The sequence below is a fragment of the Gadus morhua genome, chromosome 12, assembly GCF_902167405.1.
Source record: "Gadus morhua chromosome 12, gadMor3.0, whole genome shotgun sequence".
NCBI classification, from domain to species: Eukaryota; Metazoa; Chordata; class Actinopteri; order Gadiformes; family Gadidae; genus Gadus; species Gadus morhua.
The window spans coordinates 28,371,064-28,395,990 of record NC_044059.1 but is presented as its reverse complement, the minus strand read 5'-3'; the positions used below and the strand labels follow the sequence as shown (position 1 = coordinate 28,395,990).

Here is a 24,927-nt window from a genome sequence, read left to right as displayed (position 1 = left end):
TTGAGTGCTTTTTGATTTTTAATAGAAAAACAAAAAAAGATATTCAAAATAACAGACAGGAAGTATCACACATAATGATGCCAACAGAAATGCAATCAGCTCTACGTCTCCACGGCAACCACACCTCTATCCCTTTAAGCTGAGCTCAGACGGTGTGTGTGCGATAGTGTGTGTTTGTGTGTGTTTATGCGTGTGTGTGTGTGTGTGTGTGTGTGCAGAGAGAGAGGGATGACTTCACTCTTTGCTGGTAAAGCATCAAACTGTTGTTGCTGGAAAGAGGCTGAGCTGGTGGTATAGAGCAGGAGAGGCCAGCAGATTGTCTGACACTGCAACGCAACTGAAACACTCACCTTCTGTCACATACACACACACTCCCCCCCCTCCCCACACCGCTGGCTTGCGGAAATGTCAAGCAGAGAGCATACCACTCAGAGGCCTACTGAGCAGCAAATAGCCAGCAGATTTATGTTTAGTTTAGCATATTGGAAGTGCTATCCTGTGTGTGTGTGTGTGTGTGTGTGTGTGTGTGTGTGTGTGTGTGTGTGTGTGTGTGTGTGTGTGTGTGTGTGTGTGTGTGTGTGTGTGTGTGTGTGTGTGTGTGTGTGTGTGTGTGTGTGTGCGTTTGCGTGTGTGCACGGCATCGAGACAACGGTGAACTTGGGGAGCGGAGACACAGAAGCCTGGAACTACGTATCAGGAAAAACATGATGCGGATGAAGATGAAGAAGATGTCAATGATAACTAGGAGGGGGGAGCCGGGAAACGGAACAAATTAAGAACAGTTTAACATCGAAGGACAGAAATAACCCAACAGAGCGCTTCGGACAGGATGAATTTAAAAACAAAAACAAAAAAAAGAATCGAACAAAAAAAAGGTCTGTGACGTCAAAAGGCCGGCTGAACCCAGAGCGTCTCAAACGCACCCTCCTTTGGTTCATCCTCTTCTCTCTTATTAAAATAGAAGGAATATCTCCCCCCTCTCTCTCTGGCTCCAACATGTCCCATAATAACCCCAAGAGACACCCCCCCTCTGGCCCCCCCCATGTCCGTCAGTCTCTCTCCGGCCGGGCGGCTGACGGTCTGGTCCTTCCCACCTCATGTGTGTGTGTGTGTGTGTGTGTTTGGAGACACCAGCAGCTCGACTCTGGTCCCAGCAAGGTACCCCCCCCCCCCCCCCCCCCCCCGTCGCCCCCAGCCCCACGCCCCCCCCCCCACGCCCGTGTCTTCAAGCTCCTTCGTGTTGATTGGCTCCCCGGGGAGTGGTGGGCGGGAAGAAGGCTGTGTCCCTCCGATACGAGGAGCCAGAGGACGGGACGCCGATGGAGGGGTGCTGACTGGGGGGGGGGGGGCCGGACTGCAGCCAGCCCTTATGTCCGTTATGTCCGTCAGTCCGCCAGCGAAGCCTCGTCCGTCTCTCCCTCCACTCATCCGCCCAATCGCTGCTCGCCGTCGGCCCGCCATCTGTCCGTCCGGGTGGGGGGGGGGTCCCAGCGGATGGACAGACCAGAGGGGGGGAAGGGGGGGGGGGGGGGCTAGTCCCTGGAGGGTAGTCCACTTTAAATCCAGTCGAGTTTTAAATACTCGCTCTCTCTTTCACACTCTCTCTCTCCCTCTCTGTCTCTCTCTCTCTCCCCCGCTCACTCACTCTTTCGAGGCCATTCCACTCGTGGTCAAAATACTTTCTCCGTCACATGGCGGTCCGCACACACACATTCACACGTCCCCTCGTACACAACGCCTCGCTGCTCAACACTGCTTCCGCTGTCTGGCCCGCTCTTCCGCTCACAAACACACACGCGTGTGCCCAGGCACACAATCACTCACTCTGTCCTTTACACAAACACACACGCTCACACACACGCACAGACACACACACATAGCGAGGTTCTCTACGATGAATCCGGGAGCCATTGTGCTATGTCCCATCTTCCTCCTCTGCCGAACAATAGTCTTCTCCCTGCGCGCACGCACACGCACACACACACACACACACACACACACACACACACACAGGAAAACAGAGCAACGTTAACACAGTAGACTCATCGAGACAGAGTTGAGTGTACTACACATCTGGATCTGGAGCAGACATGTCGAGATGTCTGCAGGGAGGGATACGTGAATCCAAGATGCGATGGAACATGTGAAGGAAATGCACCCAGTCGGATTTAGGTCGCCGCAAACGGGGGTTCCAGCCTCGTCTCCTTGAATGACAAGAATAGACACTGCACATCTGGATCCAACTCCACCAGACAATAGATAACATCACATCTGGATGGATCAAACAGAGCCAGCAGTGTGCTACCACATGGGTTCTCATGCAGTGAGATCAACCACATCTTGTGGTTCGTTGGTTTTCCAACATTTTGTTCTAATTTTAGTCTGTTTACTTGATGAATTTCGAACCAATGTGTTTCAATTGAAACACAAGAGTTTACACAGGATGCCTTAACCTCTTCTTACGCCTGTTTTACGACCCTGGCCGGAGCTTAAAGAAGGACGTTGGGGATTAATGGGCCACTGACTGGGCCCCCACCCTCGTAGGGTACGGAGGCAACCCCTCTCCTTCCTGTCAGAGCCTGGAGTGTTTTGCATCTCCAGGTTGTGAGAGGCTTCATCACCAGGGCTGCTTCCCCTCTACGAGCCCCGGTCCACCCCCCCGTCGTCCCCCCCCCCCCCCTGCACCGAGAGCCCCAGCGTGTAGACAACACTCTGGCGTTACCTCGGTGTGTTTTGCGGACTCATTCCAGATACACTACCCACATACAGCCCGACAACTTGGATGGAATAATATCGATGCTGAATATAGATGCTTGTTCACACAGACACACACACGTCTTTACCTTCTCAATCTTCTCATCCAGCATTCGGAAAAACTCCTGCTGGCTTTCTGATGTGTGAATACTGGGAGACGGAGACAGAGAGACACACACAGAGAGAGATTAACATGGGGAGGAATTAAGAGAACGAGAGATGGTATGAAAGAGAAGGAGAGCAGAGAACTGCGAGAGAGAGAGAGAGAGCAAGAAGGCACCACATTCATCATGAGTATTTTCCATTACACTCTGCATGACGCACACACACACACACACACACACACACACACACACACACACACACACACACACACACACACACACACACACACACACACACACAGCTTAGTAATAATAATTGATAGAGCATTAAGAGTCTTTAATCCAAAAGCGAAATACGCTGCGAGCCCAACTAATATCCATCGTGTGTCCGACACCACAGCATGATTCATGCGAAAGACCAAAGTCAGCTCAACATTAGAGAACTATCAGATTTCGGGGCATTAAACCATCCATCTGTTATGGGCACTGGTGTCCTCAGACTCTTTAGAAGACACGACCCAGGCTCTTGATTACGAGCGAGTCTCTGCGTGTAGCCAGCGTTGACCGGTTCTCCTGCTGCTGCTCTGATTGGCTACTTACTTGGTCTTGTTGGCGTTTGCCTCTTTGTGGAGTTTCCCCCGGTACTGCACCCCACTCCGCTCCTGAAGGGAACACACACACACACACACACACACACACACACACACACACACACACACACACACACACACACACACACACACACACACACACACACACACACACACACACACACACACACACACAGGTTAGTCATTATAGAATAGAATAGAATTCTCGAAAATTTAAATGTCATCCAGACGATGTGATTCACAAGAACAAAATGTTAAATATAGATAAGAAAGGTAAAAAATATTAGCACAACAAATAAAGACAACATATATAAATAAATATTAATATAATATATTATTCATTAACAAATGAATTATACAGATAAATAAGAATACAAGCTGAGGTAAACGATATTGCACAGTTTTTATGGTGCAAATTGGTACATTATGATGACCAGTCCCCCTCCAGGGCAAAGGAAATGTTTTGATTCGCTCACCAGTCCTAGGTAGTGAAGAGCAGGTGCACAGGTGCTAAAAAGGCGGCCCTACACTTTCCTCAGGGATAGCATATCGTACTGACAGCCTTTAGATTGTACATCTATCCATCTAGATGACAGGTTAGCATGCCTCTATCCTCCCTAACGCTCCATAACCAGGACATCCCTGCTGTAGCTGCTGCCTGGCACCCCAGACGTGACGCGACGCGACGTGACGCGACGCAGGGGAATGCGTATCTGGGTCACCCACGAGCGTTATTTAAAATCACCAGCAAACCCGAGCGTTCGCTTACTGCCGAGCTCCCCACGGCGTCTCTCGTCCCTCGGGGTTCAGAGGCGAGACGGAGCTGGATCGAGGGAGACTCGCACACGTCCTGCACACGCTCTCTGTAGGCTGCTCTGAGCGAGATCAACCGACCCACACCGGCGCCCCGGTGACAGGATCCGAACGTACGGCCGTTCGGTCGGGATGACGGCGTCCGCTAAGTGACGAGGCCGCCTTCACACCCGGCGCTAACGTGCGTCTGGAGCGATCCGATCACAGGCGCACCACGAGGTCGCCAGTTCACACCTGGCGGCAGCAGCAGCTCAGGGGGTAAGAGAGGGTTGGCCGGTAAGTGCCAGGTTGCCAGCTCGATCCCCGGCTCCTCCTAGCCGAGTGTCGAGGTGTCCTCGAGCGAGGCCACCTCAACCTGACAGCCCCTGACGAGCCGGCTGTCGCCTTGCGTGGTTGAGTCCGCCGTCGGGGTGTGAATGTGTGCATGAATGGGGGAATGTCAGACAATATTGTAAAGCACTTTGGATAAAAGCGCTATATAAACGCAGTGGATTTACCTGGCGTTAGGATGCTTCTCGAGTGAACTGTCATGAATGGATCTCACTTCCTCGCTCTATAGGCACTTAAACATGAACATCACGTCCGTTCGCAAAGACCAAATGCGTTTCTGTTTTTAAAGTCGGTGGGAGTTTCTGATCCAGTTCCACGCGTGTGTTCTTCTGGAAACATTACAGACCAACTAGACGGCCCGAGGTGTTTTACAATGGGAAAACATCTCTACGCGCTTTTTCCAAATGTTCAGACGCTGCGAAACAGCTTACGTAATCGTACAGATCTTTAGAGACTTTGATACGACAACGTCGTCGCGCGCATGAGTCAGTACTCCGAGAGGACGTCTGAGGGCCAGCGCGCCTTCGGTGTGTCCTCGACACATTTACACACACGGCTCAAATAAAGAGCCCGCACGCAGCCCAGACCACCTCTGAACGTGGTCTGGGCGATCCGATCTAAGTGCGTCTGGGGGGCAATCACAGCTGCACTCAGAGCTGTCCAACGGGGACGGGATCCCCGAGAGAACGCTTACGCTCGGTGTGATCAGGGCCAAAGAGAAGACAACAGGTGCATCACTCTTACTACAGAAAATCAGCCTGCCAAGAAAAACACTGTGTCTGAGGTTATGAGTGTAATGTGGGGGGAGTGACCATCGTGGAGAGTTAACGCTTGGGTGTGGCAGGAGAAGAGGCAGGACAAGGAAAGCAATCGGCACAATAAAGAGGTCAGGAGACAGGCATTGCCTCGGTAACAGACTACAGTCGCTACAGTAGCAAACTAACTCAACACCTTTCAATTTTAGAGAGGAAGAGAGCCATCTCTAGGGGCAGGGAGAATATATACAAAAGGCATTTGTGATTGAAAATTGATGGTTGTTTGTGTGTGTTTGTTTCCAGTCACGACGCCACCCTGCTGGGCGGTGTCCTCTCCCTCTCTCTCTCTCTCTCTCTCACCGTGTTCTCCTGATTGCGGGCGTTCAACCGCTCCTCCTCCCCTCTCATGTACTTCACCTCCTCCACCCCCTTCATCTTGTACTCATCTGAGGAGAGAGAGAGAGACAGACGGAGAGACAGAGAGGTCAGACAGGGCACATCTCCAGCCACTTATCAAGCCGCTCCGCTCGGAGACGGTGCCCGGGTCCGTGGCGATCATAAAGAATCACCGCGCCATTGATCCAATTCAACAACGTCATGTTAAGCTGCACCGTTCAGCGGCTGAACGGTGCAGCTTAACATGACGTTGTTGAATCGGATCAATGGCGCGGTGATTCTTTATGATCGACGATTGAAACGATGAGCCCATCGATCAGGGCCAGCGCCCGTCGGCGGTGGGTTGATGGTGGGTGAGGGTGTGATGCAGGGCTCTGGGGCAGCAGAGAGACCGTTGGAGATAGGGGAAGGGGGGAGATAGGGGGAGGGGGGGAGGGCCGGGGCACACCGGGTACATATCGTGGATACATCTGGTGGAGCATGGCGACGTCAAAATATGTTGGGTTTCGTAGAAACAATTTTACGTATTTTTTTACAGTGTACACTCATTTCAGTAGCATTTTCTGGGCTCCTCTGAAATGGTTCATCAGATATGTTCATCTAAGTACGTCAACATTATGGAAAGGATTCCAACTGAGAAATACAACTTTTTTTCTACAATTTGCTTGATCCCGTCGCTTATCGTGTCTGCAAAGTCTCCGGAATCTCTTTGTTGCAGGTCCCTTTTGTCATTACAATCTCAGACCTCCTTCACCCAAATATTTGAGATAACATTAAGCTATGGTTTCGATATTCCCACAAAACAAATTCCTCGCTTCAACTCTCGCTCACTCCTCCGGCCTCCTCTTCCTGAAACCGCAGAGCGAGAATCCTCCCCGAGATCGACTTGATTTGACACAATCACAAACCCAGCGGATACAACGAAAAGTAAAGATAAAGGCTGTGTATCTCATTGGGATCCTTTCTGTAACGCTGTCAGACACTCCACAACAATAGGAGTCTGTGAGTGGCTGAAACAAGTGCTTTTAGAGGATGGAAATGACAGGTGGCATTGCACCCATAGGGTGAAACCCATCGAAGCATCTGGCTCAGTACTGGACCTTAGTTAGTATTGTCAGCATTAGTCACTGGGAGCCAGAGTGACTGGTCAATAGGGCCCATGTTGCAGAACCCAGAAGTCCTCCTTTAATGTTGCAGCCAGTGCTATGAAATAAACACATTGTCAATAATTATGGTGATGACAACCTTTTCTCAGAGCTCTGTCACAGTCGACTTCTCCCACTAAGAAGAAAGGACCGTTTGAACACAAGAACATTAATGCTACAATGAGAAAGCAAAAGAAAGAGCGACAGATATGAAATCGATTGCATGGGTAAAGAAGATGGAGACAGGCTGAGGGGTTAAAGGACCAATCAGCATGCTTCACCCCCAGAGGGCAGCGCTGAACAACTCCAGGTCAGTGGAGCAGAAAGGCCGCGTCATGTTTTGGCTCCAGCCACGCAGTGAGCCAGCCGCTTTGCATCATGGCCCTCGTCCAACACCAACACAACACAGGGTGAACCCAAAGACCTGGGCAGGATTCCCAGACCCGGATGTTACACGTTTGCATTGCAGCTAAACACATTAAGACGAGCGCTGTGGCATCAGAACAGGTTAGTCTACCCCCGAGGGGCCGTCTTTAAAACACATCGCAGCCAATGGTGCGGGGGTAAATAAAGTATTAACATGAACATACATGCCGGGGCTTTCTTGGCCTTTACTCTGCTAACAAGACAGTGAGCCAAGTTCACGAGGCTAATAAACAATGACATATTTGGCCTGGTGCATCAACACCGTCACCTCATCACCTAAACAAACACACACTCTGGCAACAGGCTCGATATCCCCACGTTGTGAATCGAGAGGCATTGGATCATCAACCACCGTGTTTAGTGATCCGGGGAGCCAGGGCAAGGCGTGCCCGGGTGCAGGGGAACAACGCAAGCACCCCCTCGGTGTCGCACATTACCGGTCGATGAAGCCTCCTTACCTGCTTGCAAATGCCAGCGCACACACAACAACAACATCAACAACAACAACATGGTCTCTCTCTCCCTCCCCCCTGTCGCCCTCTCTTTCTCCCTCCAATGGTTCAGTGCACGTGCTGAAGAAAGCGTGCGTTTGTTTGAAAGGTGGGTCGGTCTGTTGCTATTATGTCTGCGCAACGTCGTAGGTAACAATAAAATGCATGCTGCGGCATCATTCCCTCGTATCACATTGGGACGTGAGCAGAGTTCACAGGGCGTGAGCACTGCCCCGAATACAGAGAACGAAACACAGGGAGACGGAGAGCCAGACTGAACTGAAAGGGAAGGACAGAAGAGAGCTACAAAGGCTTCTTCTTTTTGCCGCTTGTCACAGAAACGTAAACAAGTCTGAACAAGGCAGTACATTTCTGTGTGTGTGTGTACACACACACACACACACACACACACACACACACACACACCTACAGTGACGTTGCCCAGGCCGTCGCACTAAGCCCTCCTGTGTAAACACACGGGGGGCACGTTGAAGAGTCGCTTCCTCCTGGCGGCCGTTAAAGAGCCACTCGAACCCGCTCTGCTCCCCGAGACAGCTGGGGGGGTGGGGGGTGTGCAGGGGAGGGGGAGGGGGGGGGGGGGGGGGGGGCGATTAGAGGGAGCCAGCGCAGAGTCTGGAGACGTGGAGCGCGCCCGGGCGCAGCGCTGCACACGTCACGCGGGAAGCTCACGTGTTCCTCTGAGGACTGCGTCACGTGTGGGCGGAGCCTTTGTGTGTGTGCACTGCGCATATGGCTGTTCCCATATGAAGGCGTGCGTGCGTGCGTGCGTGCGTGCGTGCGTGCGTGTGCGCGAACGCCGTTCCTGTGCGCAGCTATTCTCAGACGGTGTGTTTTCGCTCGCCGGCGGCGAAGACCCCTCCGTCAGCGTGGAGCTGACAGCAGCCGCACACCCCCCCCCTCACCGCCCGCAAAGCACTGGGTGGGGGGGGGGGGGGGGGGGGGGCGCGGCGGGGAGGGGGGCGGCAGGGGGGGGGCGGGCATGGGCTATTCTGAGGAGCAGTGATGAGGCCGGGATGCAGACGGCGTTTGCTCTTTTCTCTGATGAGGAACCCATGGTCGTACGATTGGTGTACGTGTGTGTGTGTACGATTGGTGTGTGTGTGTGTGTGTGTGTGTGTGTGTGTGTGTGTGTGTGTGTGTGTGTGTGTGTGTGTGTGTGTGTGTGTGTGTGTGTGTGTGTGTGTGTGTGTGTGTGTACGATTGGTGCGTGTGTGTGTGTGCATGTGTGCAAGTGTGTGTGCATGTTCAATTGGTGTGTGTGTGTACATGTGTGTGTGTGCGTGTACGATCGGTGTGTGTGTGTGTGTGTGTGTGTGCACGCATGCGCGCGTGCGCCCATGTGCGTGTGTGTGAATCATCATATTTGGCATTCCGCACAAACTGTGCTTTACTCGTGCAATTCAGAGGCACCGCCATGTCCATGTTTGGGCATAAGGGGGGGGGGGGGGGGGAGAGTGGTTCTCCTCCATTCCCTCAGTGAAGACCTTAGTGCTGTCCCTCTAAACATCTTCCTTTAGAAAGAGATGAAGATTCTCTGCCCCCCCCCCACACACACACACACACAGACACACTCCTCCCCAGACAGGGGGCCTTGACATTTACACTACGTCACACACACACCAGCGGGGATACAGTGTTTACACTCAGGAGGACTACGTGCACACACATGCACACGCATGTGCACTTTGTGCAGACGGCTGTGCGTGTCTCGCCTGCTCTACATCAAGCCCCCCCTCGGAGCCACGTGGTGTTCAGAGATCAATAGACACTAGAGACTAACTCAGCGTAGAGAACGAGCTGCATACCGTCAGCTAGGAGAGGGAAAGACAGACACGCACGCGCGCACACACACACACACACGCACACGCACACACACACACACACACCTTATGCAAGGCAAGCTCACATTGACACACACACACACACACACCTTATGCAAGGCAAGCTCACACACACACACACACACACACACACACACACACACACACACACACACACACACACACACACACACACACACACACACACACACTTCCGGTCAATCAATCATCACCCAGAACTCCAGCAATGTGAGAGAAAACAGAACGGGCAAAAGGAAGCTCAGTGTTGGGCCTGACAAAAAGCAAACCGAGACACACGGGGCGGAGAGTGACAGACCACCGCCTTCCCGACCGCTCAGAATATTGCCGTTCATCTCATCGTCAGAAAGAGCTTTTGCGGTGCGACATGGGGAAACGACTCATTTGAAAACGGCTGATTTAGCATCCTATGTTTAGGTTCCCCTTTTCACCCTTTGTTCTGAACTTTAGACCTAGTGCGACTGTTCCCGTTTTGTTCTTTATTTCTCTACTTGTTCCGAGCGTGCTCGTTCTGACCGGGCCTCTGGTATGGCTACTCCAGCTCTCTGGAGAGCTGCTCATCAAGACAGCTTCACCTGACACACCACACCTCCCCCCCCCCCGTCTCTCCCCCCTCAGTCTTACAGTCTGAAAGGGTTCATTTTAAGCAAACGTCAGCAGAGGGGACGATGGCTCTGGTGTTATCTTGGGAGGGTCGTCTTAGGCCCCCTGGTAGAGAGCCCATCAGGGGCTGGTGAGTTTGCGTCGGTGCGACAGTAGCTCCGGAGGTAGAGCGGGTTGACTGGTAACCGGAAGGTTGCCGGTTCGATCCCCGGCTCCTCCTAGCCGGGTGTCGAGGTGTCCCTGAGCAAGACGCCTCACCCTGACTGCTCCCGACGAGCCGGCTGTCGCCCTGCCTGGTCGACTCAACCGTCGGTGTGAGAATGTGTACATGAACGGTTGTAAGAAGCTTTGGATAAAAAGCGTCAGCTAAATGTAAACGTAAATTGGCGAGAGAGAAAATCCCCCCAGCCTGCAAACAGAGCTCGATAATTAAACTGTGGAATTGAGTTCCTCAAACACATCATGCTCGAATCATAACACACACTCTGCCTGGCAACAATAACAAGTTCTAGACGGGGGGGGGCAGCCAACGCTCCAGTGTTTGTGTAAGCGAGCTGAGCCTTTTTCCGGTTATTGTGCGAGAGTGGGACTGTGGACCGAGTCTGAGCGGCCTGAACCTGCCTGGAGCGTGGCAGCCGTCACAACAACGAGTGGGCACACACACACACACACACACACGTAAAAGTCCACGGTTGTGTGTCCATCTACAGGCTCCACCCACTTGTGGCTGCGTACAACAACGTGTTCCTAGGGGGGGGGGGGGCGCGGGACCGACAGAGGAACAGGTTCCCCTGACAGGAAGTGGCCTGGGGGGGGGGTGTAGGACGACGTTGGACATGCGCACACACACACACACACACACACACACACAGTGGAATATGTACTTCCTGTCTTCCGTCCGTACAAGACCCCCACAGGGGGGAGGAAGGGAGGAATGAAGGAAGGAATGAAGGGAGGGAGGACACAAGGTCACGACCTGATAAGAAGCCACAGAAAAAGAGAGCGAGAGCGAGCGAGAAAGCTGCGGAGCATGGGAAGAGGGAGGGGTAGAGGGCCGGAAGGGGAGAAGGGAGGAGGAAAGAGTGCGAGAGAGAGCGAGAGCGAGAGCGGGAGCGAAAGTGAGAGCGTGCGAGAGTGCGAGAGAGAGAAAGAGAGAGAATAAGGCCCTGGGGCCATGAGGGGGGGAGAGAGGGAGGATCAACAGGGCCTAATAGTAACGGTAATCATAACAACAACAGCCCCAGCCAGCAGTAGTCTTGGAGCTCATCATGCCCCCCCCCCCCCCCCTCCTCTTATCTCAAGGAACCCCAACACCGCCTTCGCCTGGGATGATGGGGGATGGAGAGACGAGTGAAAATTAAAAGAAAGATGGAGAAATTAGATGAAGGTTGAGAGAGACTCGGGTGTTTGGGGGGGGGGGGGGGGGGGGGGGCCAGCTGCCTGTGGGTCGTCATCGGGGTGTGGGTGCGTGCGTGTGTGTGTTTACACCAATGCCAATCCTTAATCCCCCGTTAATCCCCGATCAACCCATACCCCATACATCCATCCCTCCCTCCCCCCCCCCCCCCCCCCCCCCCCTCCATAGGTTCCCAGTCACAGCGCGGCACCACAGAGCCGTCCGCTGGAGAGCTACCTCCGGGCTGCGCTGGATCCAGAGAGCCGTCTACACATCCTCCACCGCGCTTCGTTTTGGGTCGTACTGCGTGTCTTTGTCTAGCTCCCCTCGTTGAATCTTTGGGAGGGGGGGGGGGGGGCCATGGTTCCCTCTCTGCAGGACTTAACGGCAGTGCTGTGGCGCTGTCAGACCCCCAGCCTCGGCCACAGCCACGCAACGCTGGCAGTGCGTGTGTCTGTGTCTGTGTGTGTGTGTGTGTTTGTGTGTCGGCTCGCGTATCTGTGTGCGTGAGTGAGTGTCTGCGTGAGTGAGTGAGTGAGTGAGTGACTCGTGAGTGCACGACGGCGTGCGTGCGGTTACCTGTGAAGAGGTCTCCGTTGCTGTAGGCCTTGCCGCCGCCGCCGCCGCCGCGTCCGTCTTCGTCGCTGGGCACGGCCGACACCTGCTTGGCCGAGGTGCAGCCCATGGCCTCACTCTCTGGGGCCCCCCCTCAGCATCGCACTCGCACCTGCAACACACAGAGCCATGAGCACCTGCAACACACAGACACACACTCGGACATCATGACTGCATGGGGGGGAGTGGCCATCTATTAAAAAGCAGCATTTGGTTTGTATTTGTTTATTTCACTAGCTGGACAACAGCAAAGACGACCAATCTGGCAACGCCAGAGGCACCATCGTACCCCCCAGACCCCAAAGACCCATCGCCCCCCCCCCTAAGATCCAAAGCCCCCCCCAAAGAGCAGCTCCTTCCAGCTCTGTATGTGGACTCATTCGGTACTACATCCCCGCCTCCAAAATCCTTTCTCCAATCGCTCGACCACAACATTGAGGCGTCTCTTGTCCAGGGGGGGGTTCTGTACAGCTGATCGGACGTCCACCGCAGGGTCTGAGGTCACGCTGCTCCGCGGTGAGAGACAGCGATCCAAACGGGGCCGCAGCCCCCACAGGAGCAGCCATCCTGCCCCCGTTTAACCCGTCGCCCGCTACACCACCCGTGACTTGCCTCCTCAGCCAGCAGCTGTTCCTGATTACAGTACCCACGGCGGGGGGGGGGGGGGGGGGGGAGGCCCACGACACGCAGCCACCGTGCAAAGCAGCTGAATAACTGAGGTAATCCATTCCCCCTGTCACTCACTCGCACATCCCATGTAATGTCCCCCGTCAATCACACACACACACACAGACACACTCGTGTTCCCCACTGGTGCACGGCCCCCGTCAGCCACACACACAGACGGACAGACTCTTATGATGGGGAGAGCCCCATCATAAGAGGCCCCATGCCGTCAGCCACCAGAGAGTGGGGATGTCAGCGACACAATGTGTACGCACGTGTGTGTACACACACACACACACACACACACACACACACACACACACACACACACACACACACACACACACACACACACACACACACACACACACACACACACACACACACACACACACACACACACACACACACACACACTCTTGAGTGGCGATGGGAAGATGGTGGATGAAGGAAGGCGCCCGGTTGGTTGGCGGATTGAAATCGGTTCAAAGTGAAGACAAGTAGAAGAGCAGAGAAAGACGGAGTGAGCGGAACAAGAGGAGCGCTGACAGTGGAGACGGAGGCGGGGGGGGGGGGGGGGGGGGGGGGGCAGCACAGAGGGGATTGGGAGAGAGAGTGGGGGGGGGGGGGGGGGGGGGGAGTGGAACAAAAGGGATAAAGACAGTCTAGAAAGAAGGAGGAGTAGACTGACAAACGCACGGTGCTTCAGATGTCCTTCCACCCCCCCCCCCCCCCACCGTCCTCCTCCACCCACCCCGTCCCCCCCCCCACCGTCCTCCTCCACCAACTCCTCCTTCAGCTCCTCTGAGTGTTTGAAGTTGACGGTGTTTGCCGTGCCGAGGTCACCACACCCGCCCCCCCTGGTCCCCACACAAAGCACCAGGTGTACTGGATGGAGAGCGGCAGGGTGTGTGTGTGTGTGTGTGTGTGTGTGTGTGTGTGTGTGTGTGTGTGTGTGTGTGTGTGTGTGTGTGTGTGTGTGTGTGTTTTATTACCCTATGGAAATGGCCTAATGAATGGCATGGTAATCGCCTCATTGAAAATGCTATCCCGTCTCACGTGGGATTTTCTGCGCATAATCATACCTGTTTATCTTTAATTTCATCGCCTGTCTTTGTGCACGTGCACACACACACACACACACACACACACACACACACACACACACACACACACACACACACACACACACACACACACACACACACACACACACACACACACACACACACACATTAAATCAAGTGATGCCCCCACGGAAATCAACCTCTTATTGTTTGGACGCATCATAAAATGTTGATGTGACATCCAGATCCCCTTAATCCAGTTCTTTCGCATTTCACCCAGGCACTCAGTAGATGTGTCTTCTCTGGTGGGGGGAGAAGGTCTTAAGGAAATCTGTACCGACACACCTCACAATGGGGTCAATCTATCCCAGTGCATTAAGTGTGTGTGCGCGTACGAGTGGGAGTGGGGAATCCAATGCATGATTATCCTCTTCAGCTCCAAGGTCAGCCCTTGATAACATTAATCGCCACGGGCCGAGCTTGGCTCGCTCCACTCTCACTACACACAACACTTTCTCTGGAGGTTCCTGAGGATCAAGGAATGAGAATACTGAAAGTGGACTCACACAAAGAGAGAGGGTGTGTGTGTGTGTGTGTGTGTGTGTGTGTGTGTGTGTGTGTGTGTGTGTGTGTGTGTGTGTGTGTGTGTGTGTGTGTGTGTGTGTGTGTGTGTGTGTCAAGAGCACTAGCAGGGAGGAGGGGTAGGCATAGCCGGTTACTTACAGGGACCAACAACTCACTATAACAGAGAGCTAACTCAGTTTACGACCTCGAGTCCATTGGACACGGTGTGTGCGTCCGTACGAAGGTAGAACAAAACGGCTGGGAGTTAAACCTGTACAACCTGTGGAACGTCACCTAAGAGAATCACTACAGAGAAGTGGAGCAATTCCAACCGAAGAGACAACCACACACACACACACACACACACACACACACACACACACACACACACACACACACACACACACACACACACACACACACACACACACACACACACACACACACACACACACACCCCTTGTGCGACCTACATAGGACCACCACGGGCCTCAGGGGGGGGGAGGGAGGGAGGAGAGGGCACCAGGGGCTCAGCCGAGGCGAGCGGAGGAATCCTCGACGTGAGTCAAGGTGAGGACCTGAGCGCTGGACTTCAGAGAGAGGCTCTGCATGCGTGCGCGCGGCGGCGGCGGCGGCTACGGCAGGGGCGTCACTCTGAGGGGATTTGATGCGAGTGCGAGTTGAAAGCAGAGAGCCGCACAAAATAGTGAGTGAGAGCACCGACTATAAATAGGCCAGCTGTGGCCGTACGACTATTGTTGCGCTGTGGGAAACTACTGCCGGGATGCGTGTGGCAGCGAGGGACATGCAGCGACTTGTCACCTCGTCACAGACGGACGTACACACCACGTGATCCGTCAGAACACGCCTGACACGTTTGGGTCCTGTGGCGTGTGTTATGTGTTATTACGTGCCGCGATCGCAGGGATCAGCTGACGTCTGGCCGGACCGAACGCAGCCGCTGCCACTTGAGGGATCGCTGGAGAGAGAAGGCGTTGCGTGTGTGAGGCGCGTCACGCAGCTCACTTTCACAAACAGACCGAGCCGCCGCGGCGATCTGAGCGGCGCGAGCGCAGCTGTGAATGGGGACAGTGTCAGTGGCGTGCGCTGCTCTCTGACCGGGTCAGGGCACCGTGGGGGGGTGGGGGGGGGGGGGCGATGGAGCGCTGGGCTCTAGGGTCAACGGGGCCGGAGTGAGGGGGCCTCACAGTGTGGCTCTATGCGGGCCCACTGCGAAGCCGTTGGCCTCCCAGAACAGATGTGGAAGTGTGTCAATGGGGCAAGACGACTCTGGAGGGTAAGCCAAGATCCTAACACCAACGGTCACCACCACCCCCTCCCTCCCTCCCCCCCCCGCGCAGCTCCCAGACCCCCAGCGATCCCCTCCCACGCGGCCGCGTGCGCAGCGATCCTGATCTGATGACACTATCTGGCGCACGAGTCCTCCTCACACATTCAAGCCAGCCGTCTTGGTTTGACAGCAGTTACTCTGGACATATCGGATGATCGCACGCGCACACACACACACACACACACACACACACACACACACACACACACACACACACACACACACACACACACACACACACACACACACACAGTGTTCATCGTCAGTATGTCCTCCTGAAGATTGATCATCAGAGTTTGGTCAATGACCAAAATATATGAATTTAAATGTGAAAGGTAACATCCATCAAGTCAAAGTACCAATCATTTGCTATGTTGCCTCAGTTATATGAATGCTGCCCTCAGTTACGGATCATTACACATTCATTCACTATTGATCAATCATTTATTTTTCCTCATCTGCTTGTCAAGACAACACGCTAACTAATTTGAGAAGGCGCATTCTGCGTATTTGTGTTCGTTTTGAACTTATTCTTATTTGCAGTTGCCCTAGTCAAAGTTTCACCGTTCTGCTGGTTAGCTCATAAGGAGTGGCTTTGTGTGTGTGTGTGTGTGTGTGTGTGTGTGTGTGTGTGTGTGTGTGTGTGTGTGTGTGTGTGTGTGTTAGTTTTTTAGCAAAAATACCTCTCACCTCAGTTTGTCAAAGGAGGATATCGGCAAGACTGTGTGGAAATACTTGGACGATGGATGGACACACACACACACACACACACACACACACACACACACACACACACACACACACACACACACACACACACACACACACACACACACACACACACACACACAGCATTTTTTCCCTTTTCATATTTTTTCAAGAATAGGCCTTTGGCTAGCGGCCTTGTGAGCAATAGCAGAGCCTGAAAAACTGGCTGGGGGGGGGGGAGAGACTCAGACAACAGCATGAGAGGAGGGGGGGGGGGAGAGAGAGACAGACAACAGCGAGGGAGGAAGACACAGCGTTGTTTAGAGAACGAAAACAGGTCGGTGGGAGGTAGGAACTGTAGACTGAGTTGTGAGAGACCATTACAAGTTTAGGGACGTTAATCGTCTGAAAAGTTTCCCCTTCACCCTCTGTGACGGCAGAGCAGTTCTTCAGAAGAGATGACCTGTTCTCCCCCCTCGCCCTCCCCCCGTTCTCCCCCCTCGCCCTCCCCCCTGCGGAGCAAGGCCTCGTCCCAGGCCAGATGGGTGTGGCCCAGTGCTACCAGTACAAAGGCTGACTGATACTGAGGGCAGCCACAGGCGGGGACACAGGGCGGGCGGGCGGGCGGGCGAGAGAGAGAGAGAGACCTTCCCAGCCTATCACATCGTAGAACCACTCCGTGTTGGAACACACGTACCTGAGGTCCTGTGGTTGAGTTGGGGCGCGATGACGACCAATTCACAGAAATGTCCCCTGAGTCCTGACGTCAAATACAAGATGGCGGAGCAACAAGCAGCCCCACCGAACCGGAGCTCTTCACTGTTTACATGCCTCCAACCCACAACGTGCTCCGAATCCTAACAAGTGACTAACCCTAACCCTATATTCCGAGGACCAACTGAATGTTCCTACCAACCAGTTTATATTCCCACCCATCAAGAATTCCTACAAACTATCTTGCATTCCTAACAAGACAATGTGAAACCAAAAAAAGAAAAGTAATGACATTATAAAACTAACAGCAGAGTAGCTCCCAGTAGTGTCCGTCCCAGATGTGTCGTCCTGGTTGTGTCCCTTCTGTCCCAGTAGGTTCCTTTCTGTCCCAGTAGTGTCTGTCCCAGTAGGTTCCTTTCTGTCCCAGTAGGTTCCTTTCTGTCCAAGTAGGTTCCTTCCTGTCCCAGTAGGTTCCTTTCTGTCCCAGTAGGTTCCTTTCTGTCCCAGTAGGTTCCTTCCTGTCCCAGTAGTGCCCGTCCCAGTAGGTTCCTTTCTGTCCCAGTAGTGTCCGTCCCAGTAGGTTCCTTTCTGTCCCAGTAGGTTCCTTCCTGTCCCAGTAGGTTCCTTCCTGTCCCAGTAGTGTCCGTCCCAGTAGGTTCCTTTCTGTCCCAGTAGTGCCCGTCCCAGTAGGTTCCTTTCTGTCCCAGTAGGTTCCTTTCTGTCCCAGTAGTGTTCGTCCCAGTAGGTTCCTTTCTGTCCCCGTAGTGCCCGTCCCAGTAGGTTCCTTTCTGTCGCAGTAGTTTCCCTCCCAGACGTGTCCGTCCTCCTGTCCCAGTCGTGCACGTCCCAGTACTGCCCCTCCCACTAGTTCCCAGTATTTGCCATTGGTGCGGTGTGCTTCCCGTCCTGCAGGGGGCGCCGCCGCCTCCAGGGGCTCTGGTCGCGTGTGACGGGCCGTGGTTCTGCTGCGGCTCCGCGGCCAAAGCTTAATAATATTTACTCTAGCCTGGCAGCGACGCCGAGCTCTGGTCCCGGGCTCAGCTCGCTCCGTCAGCCTGACGGGGCGAGCTGGCTGCCAGCGCCTCGACGCAGCGAGCGCTAGCTCAGGGGGGAGCGGACGGGTGCGGGCTCCAGCGCTAAACTCATTATAGGGTTTAGAAAGGAATATATGGCGGGAGATACGTGTAGGGGAAGTGCAATGTACGTGCGCAAATTTCATTCACACAGTATGATGAGTCTCGTGCATTCATCCTTGGATTGGCACACACACAAACACATCATTAGCCTGCACACACACACACACACACACACACACACACACACACACACACACACACACACACACACACACACACACACACACACACACACACACACACACACACACACACACACACACACACACACACACACACACACACACACACTTCTTCATTCCAGTGAACAATGGGATCGCTTGACATCGTTTTTAAGGGTTGACAGTTCCCTCAAAGCATTCAGTCTCCTGTTTATCGAAACAGCGCCTTGTGTTAAGACCTGCCAGGCTCCCATACTCATTCTCCTTCAATTACAAAATAAATGTACACATGTACGCTTTTTCTCGTTTCAAAAGGTTGTTCACTCACGCACGCATTTTATCAGACACTTTGATAGAGAGCACGGCTTTACAAAAGGAGGGAATTCAACAACAATTCAGTCTCACGACAGTACAGCATGTCATCTTCTACCATGTAGACACACTTCATTTAAATCCAGGCTGAACAAGATATTTGCAAGGCTCCTAGGATTAAGCTGTATTCTTGGTGTCTGCTGAAAGCAAAAAGTAATGTCAATTCAGGGCTACGATACTCTGCCGTTATTCACACACTTCCCCAGGAATTGACAGGAATAAACCAACGTTCTTCTCGCATGTCGTTCGCAGACATTTCTAACACAAATTACACAATGACATTTCGACTTCATTAAGTCAGTTTGACAAGTCCATGCTGGCAGCAGAGATGTAATTATTAGTCTGTGACTTCCCGCTATGTGACGCGTTAGACAGAGTTCATCTGCACATAAAACAACATGCAGGGACAGGGTGTGCACGCTACACATGACATGACCGTGAAGTTACACACAGCAGTGCATTATTCACACACGACAGGGCACTATACACACAATAGTGCACGTTACACACGACACAACTGCACGTTACACTTGATAGTGCAGTTTCACACGACAGTGCACGTTACACACCACAGCGCACGTTACACATGACAGTGCACGTTACAAATGACAGTGCATGTTTCACACGACAGTGCACGTTTCACACGACAGTGCACGTTTCACACGACAGTGCAGGGCTAGTTAAATTACTTAATTATTTTTTTGAAGCCTTCATTTACAGGTATGGGGACTAGTTGGTTCGTAAAAGGCCAGCAATTAAAGACAATGTGCTGCTATAGGTACAAAATAAATCAATCCGTTGTTGATACTGCACTTTAAATCAGTTATAAAGGGCCATATGAAACGCAACGTGCTAGAGGTACCCAAAAACTATGTTTGGTACTGCCATTTTTTTTTGTCATGGTTCATGTGTGCAATAAAAATGACATTTTGTCAGAAAAAAATCGTGGCAGAGAATCGTGATATCAATTCTAAGCTACAAAAAAATCGTTGATTCAGATTTTTCCCTGACTCGTGCAGGCCTTCCCCCTGTTCAACACGCCTGCGTCATGTGACCTCTTTGACGGTTGAACGTGGTGGACAAACCGAACCTCCCCATTGGCTACGGGACAGGGGTCAGGTTGGTTTGAATGTTATCATCCGGAGCTCTCAACCTAAGCCACTGCATGATAGCAAAATGAAACAGCCTGACGATTATTCATTAGAAATGATTAGTGCTGAAATAAGTAGCCTAATATCAATCTATGTATAATTGGCAAAGATACTGCAGAATAATTGGCAAAGGCGCGCTTTGCGTGTGCGCGTGTTTGTGTGTGTGTGACATGATGGAGGTGGCACTGAAAATAATTTTTCATTTTAAATGATCGTTCCCCAATTCCACCCATGGCTGGCTTTTGAACGAGCTAGCCACAAATTAGCATGGCAATGCTGATTCAATATCATGGATTGTGACTGGTCTCCGCATTACCCTTTCAGATGGAAACAGCAGTGTACAGCACGACACCACACTGCCCTAAACAATCCCCAATCCAACAGCAGAAAGTAATGAAAACCTTTCAGTGAATCAACCCTGTAATGTTGGACCAAACAGTCGAGGCATATTGGTTTCTCTATGGCTTCTTAAAGGGCCATATGATGCAGTATGCCCGTTTGTTTTCGAATGAATCTCAAGCATCACACTGTGGAGAATATTTGCATTTATATATATTCTAGGGCACAAATTGGAATGGAATCGGTTTTCTGTTGAAATATATATTTATACATACATCATTTGATGATCAAATGATGATGGCGATGCCTTGTGGTCCCTTTCCAAAGAAACTCCCTGAAAGTACTAAAATCGACGAACAAAGCTAATATTGACTCACAGCACTAGCTCTTCAGATACAGAGTGTACACAAGGAAGGTAGGTATAATGTTATCATCATCATCCTCATCATCACCGCCGCCACCACCACCACCACATGCAGCACATCAACACCTTGAGGAGAGACGACCCAATCAGCTCTTGGCTGCCCGCACTTCTGTTCTCTGAGCTCAATTTAGCAGTTAGATGCTGCTATCCATCTCATCAACATACCAGGCACGCCGGCCTCACCGAGAGGAGGAACAGACCCGTTCAGCCTGATGGGAATAAACATCTCTGGAGGAGATTAAAGTAGAAGAGGGAGACAGACACACAATACAGACACACACACACACACACACACACAGTACAGACAGTACAGACACAGAGAGACATAGGAGACATTAAAACAGTACAGACACAGAGAGAGACATAGGAGACATAAACACAGTACAGACACACACACAGTACAGACAGTACAGACACACATAGCACAGTACAGACATTGAGAGGGAGACACAGAGAGAGAGGTAGACAAACACACACAGTAAGGACACAGAGGGAGACAGAGAGAAAGACACACACAGTTCAGACACAGAGAGAGGAAGACAGAGAGAGGGAGACAGAGAGAGGGAGACAGAGAGAGGGAGACAGATACACATACAGTACAGACATTGAGAGAGGGAGACAGAGAGAGAGACAGAGACAGAGACATAGAGACAGAGAGCGAGAGAGCGACCCATGCACAGAGGACAACAGACAGAGAGAGAAAAGTGGGAGACAGCGAGGGAGAGAGAAAGAAAGAAACTAAGAATCAGAGGAAGACAGAGGAAGAAACAGAGAGACAGGGGAAGATGGAGACCGAGGGAAAGCAAGACACGGTGAGAGGGAAAGTCAGCGTACTATAGAGTCATGAAAATGCACAGACAAGCCTTTTTTCTCGCTCCCTGTGACTGTTGCCACCGTGCCCTTCAGACCCGCCCAAACTGGGCACGGGCTGAAGGCAGCACAGCAAACACACCGATACCAGGTCATGTGACGCAGCGGCATGTGTACACGCCCTTCACAGAATGTGCCGTCCCCTGTGGACTGGTACAGGAAGACAGACAAACACACCGGCCAACAGAACACACAGAGACCGCCCTGGACCGGTCTGCAGCACTGCAGAGCTGCCAAGTCAGAGAGACAAACGGGACCCACACAGGCCAGTGCATACAGCCCAGCAATGCAAATGTAGTGTCTCACACACACACACACACACACACACACACACACACACACACACACACACACACACACACACACACACACACACACACACACACACACACACACACACACACACACACCTTGTCAGGGACAGAGCCAGGGAACCAGACAGACAGACAGACCCAGTAGCGATCATGTTGTGCTGGTCTTGTTCTTTCTGTACTGCAATAAAGAGAGCCCTGTCTGACACTCCACACCACTCCATGCGCAGTGCCACCGCCACATAGGGAGCATCCCACACACACACACAATCCACACACACACACACACACACACACACACACACACACACACACACACACACACACACACACACACACACACACACACACACACACACACACACACACAAAAGGACATCCTGGTAACCATGGAAACCCCCCTCCTCACACCCACGAAGGGTGGAGTCACTTGTGTTGCATCGTGAGTCGTGACCCGACGGGTCCGCGGCATCCGACAGAACGGCCGTCTGTACGCCACAGCGGACAGACGGCCGTGTGTGCATGTTTAGGAGTCTGCAGCTGGGAGAGGGTGAGGGGGGAGGGGACAAGGTGAGAGGAGAGGAGGCGAGGAGAGGGGACACAAGGTGAGGAGAGAGGGGAAACAAGGTGAGGGGAGAGGGAGGAGGAGAAGACACAAGGAGAGAGGAGAGAGGCCACAAGGTGAGAGGAGAGAAGGTGAGGAAACAGGACACATGGGAAGGAGAGAGGACACAAGGAGAGGAGAGAGAGGACACAAGGTGAGGAGAGAGGACACAAGGTGAGGAGAGAGGACACAAGGTGAGAGGAGACAAGGTGAGAGGAGAGAGGACACAAGGAGAGGAGAGAGGAGAAACAAGGTGAGTGGAGAGGGGAGAGGATACAAGGAGAGAGGACACAAGATGAGAGGACACAAGGTGAGGAGAGGGGACACAAGGTGAGGAGAGAGGACATAAGGTGAGAGGACACAAGGTGAGGAGAGAGGGGACACAAGGTGAGGAGAGAGGGGACACAAGGTGAGAGGACACAAGGTGAGGAGAGAGGACATAAGGTGAGAGGACACAAGGTGAGAGGCCGTGACGGACGGTCTGGTGGATGAGAGACAGGATGGGAGATTATAGGGCAGGCCTAATAATAGACCACACACACACACACACACACACACACACACACACACACACACACACACACACACACACACACACACACACACACACACACACACACACACACACACACACACACACACACAACACCACACACTTTTTTTTGGCAGGGAGGACCACGTTTCATCTGCTAGCCGCCCGAACCAACGCCATGTGTGAGCGAAGAAATCACACACGCACAAACGCACATACATATCACATTAGGCTGGGATTGAAAGCAATGGGGGGAGTGGAGCAGTCGGGAGGGAGAGCGAGGGAGAGGGGCAGATGGAGGGAGATAGCTGGAGCCAGACGGCTGAGAATGGGAGGGGGCTGCCTGCGTGTTGCTCCAATCAGCGAATCGCAGGTAAAACCAGCCTATACATCTCTGGTTTAAGCCGCTGGTGACAGCAGCCCACTATTGACAATAATACAAAGCAAATAAACCCTACTCTCACACAAGTGTCATACAAGCATGACGACGACCCGGTACATTTCACAGGGGGAAGTCGACACTAGTATGACTGTCTGTCTGTCTGTCCCCTCCCAAACACTGGAAGAGTTGCATCCAGGAATGCACATGTTAATGCTCGGATCCTCCAGTAAATAACGCGACCAACATGTGTCCCATGTTGGCCAGAACGCTGCTCATGTAGCATCGAAGCTAAGGGATCCATGCGGTCTTCCCTACAGCGGGAATGTCCCTTTTGCCAGTGAGAACAGAGAGCGAGTGGATCCAGGGCAGCGGAGGTCTGCCTGGAGCCCCAAGGGGCAGAGGAGCAGTTCGGTAGGAGTCTCCACAGCTGGGTCCAGCAGCGCTCTCCCGTACACACTGGGGGCATTGTCTGCCTCGGGGGGACCAGGAGAGAGTCTTAGGGCAAAGGGAATACAAACTGACTACTACTACTAGGCGATTCAACACACATTGCTCTAGAAACACAAAAAGGTCAGCGGACTGCATGATCCCACACCAGTGATTCGTTATTTTCTTTCGAGTTGGTGATCGCCGAACCAGCGAAAAAACCACAACTGCCTACTGTAGGGGGGGGGGGGGAAGCAGGACAGCAGCCAGCATCGATATGGAAGAAAATAAAACGCAAGAGCACAACTGTCCAAAAAACGCGCCGTGTTCATTCAGATAACAATGTAATGACCCCAAGCAACACATAAACAACATCTGCCACTTCCTGATCTCCATCTGCTGTATTTGCTGGAACCGAGAACCCAGAATATGGACGATACGAACCCGGAGATCCAGGAAGGACCGCGCCGGGTAATCACGGCACTCGGGGAACAACAACAGAAGGGACAGCGAGGATCCGAGGTGGAATAGGAAGTACATGGGTCCTTCTCCGGGCTCAAATGATACAGTAGATGTACTGGAAAGGCACTAGTCTGCGCGTTTTCTACTCACTTTGATGAACCGGTTCTGTTCGGTCCACTTGAGAACTGGCGGTTTGGCGGGGACGGCGCAGCGCTGTGGAGTGGCTCAGAGCGAGTCTGCTACCGTACAACTAAACCCACGTTAACCGGGGCTTGCGTCATTTCTCCAGGAGAACCCCGTTTCACGCAGTAATGCAGCCATCTTGATGGGGAGTGCCTATAGATGGATGATTTTCCTCAACTTATTTG

At 52.6% G+C, this 24,927-nt stretch overlaps 1 protein-coding gene and 1 long non-coding RNA gene across 2 annotated transcripts; both read right to left on the bottom strand.

Moving 5' to 3' along the window:
* On the bottom strand, positions 1-15,038 carry LOC115556188 (uncharacterized). The gene is made up of 2 exons (XR_003978953.1): positions 14,961-15,038; positions 1-371 (listed from the first exon to the last, which is right to left on the bottom strand). It is a non-coding gene; the product is annotated as an uncharacterized LOC115556188 (long non-coding RNA).
* Positions 41-24,900, bottom strand: zgc:92140 (DUF4612 domain-containing protein). The gene is made up of 6 exons (XM_030373341.1): positions 24,710-24,900; positions 12,284-12,431; positions 5,728-5,813; positions 3,459-3,520; positions 2,844-2,904; positions 41-1,957 (listed from the first exon to the last, which is right to left on the bottom strand). Exons 2-6 carry the CDS (start codon positions 12,387-12,389, stop codon positions 1,916-1,918), a joined length of 357 nt encoding a protein of 118 aa, XP_030229201.1. The 5' UTR covers positions 12,390-12,431; positions 24,710-24,900; the 3' UTR covers positions 41-1,915.
* Positions 24,901-24,927: the final 27 nt, after the last annotated feature.

Excerpts from the sequence above, each read along its gene's own strand:
- zgc:92140 (XM_030373341.1), bottom strand. The coding sequence starts at position 12,389 with ATGGGCTGCACCTCGGCCAAGCAGGTGTCGGCCGTGCCCAGCGACGAA. Across the intron at positions 5,814-12,283 it reads CAACGGAGACCTCTTCACAG|ATGAGTACAAGATGAAGGGG; the intron begins GTAACCGCACGC and ends CTCTCTCCTCAG. Across the intron at positions 1,958-2,843 it reads TGGATGAGAAGATTGAGAAG|GGAGAAGACTATTGTTCGGC; the intron begins GTAAAGACGTGT and ends GCGTGCGCGCAG.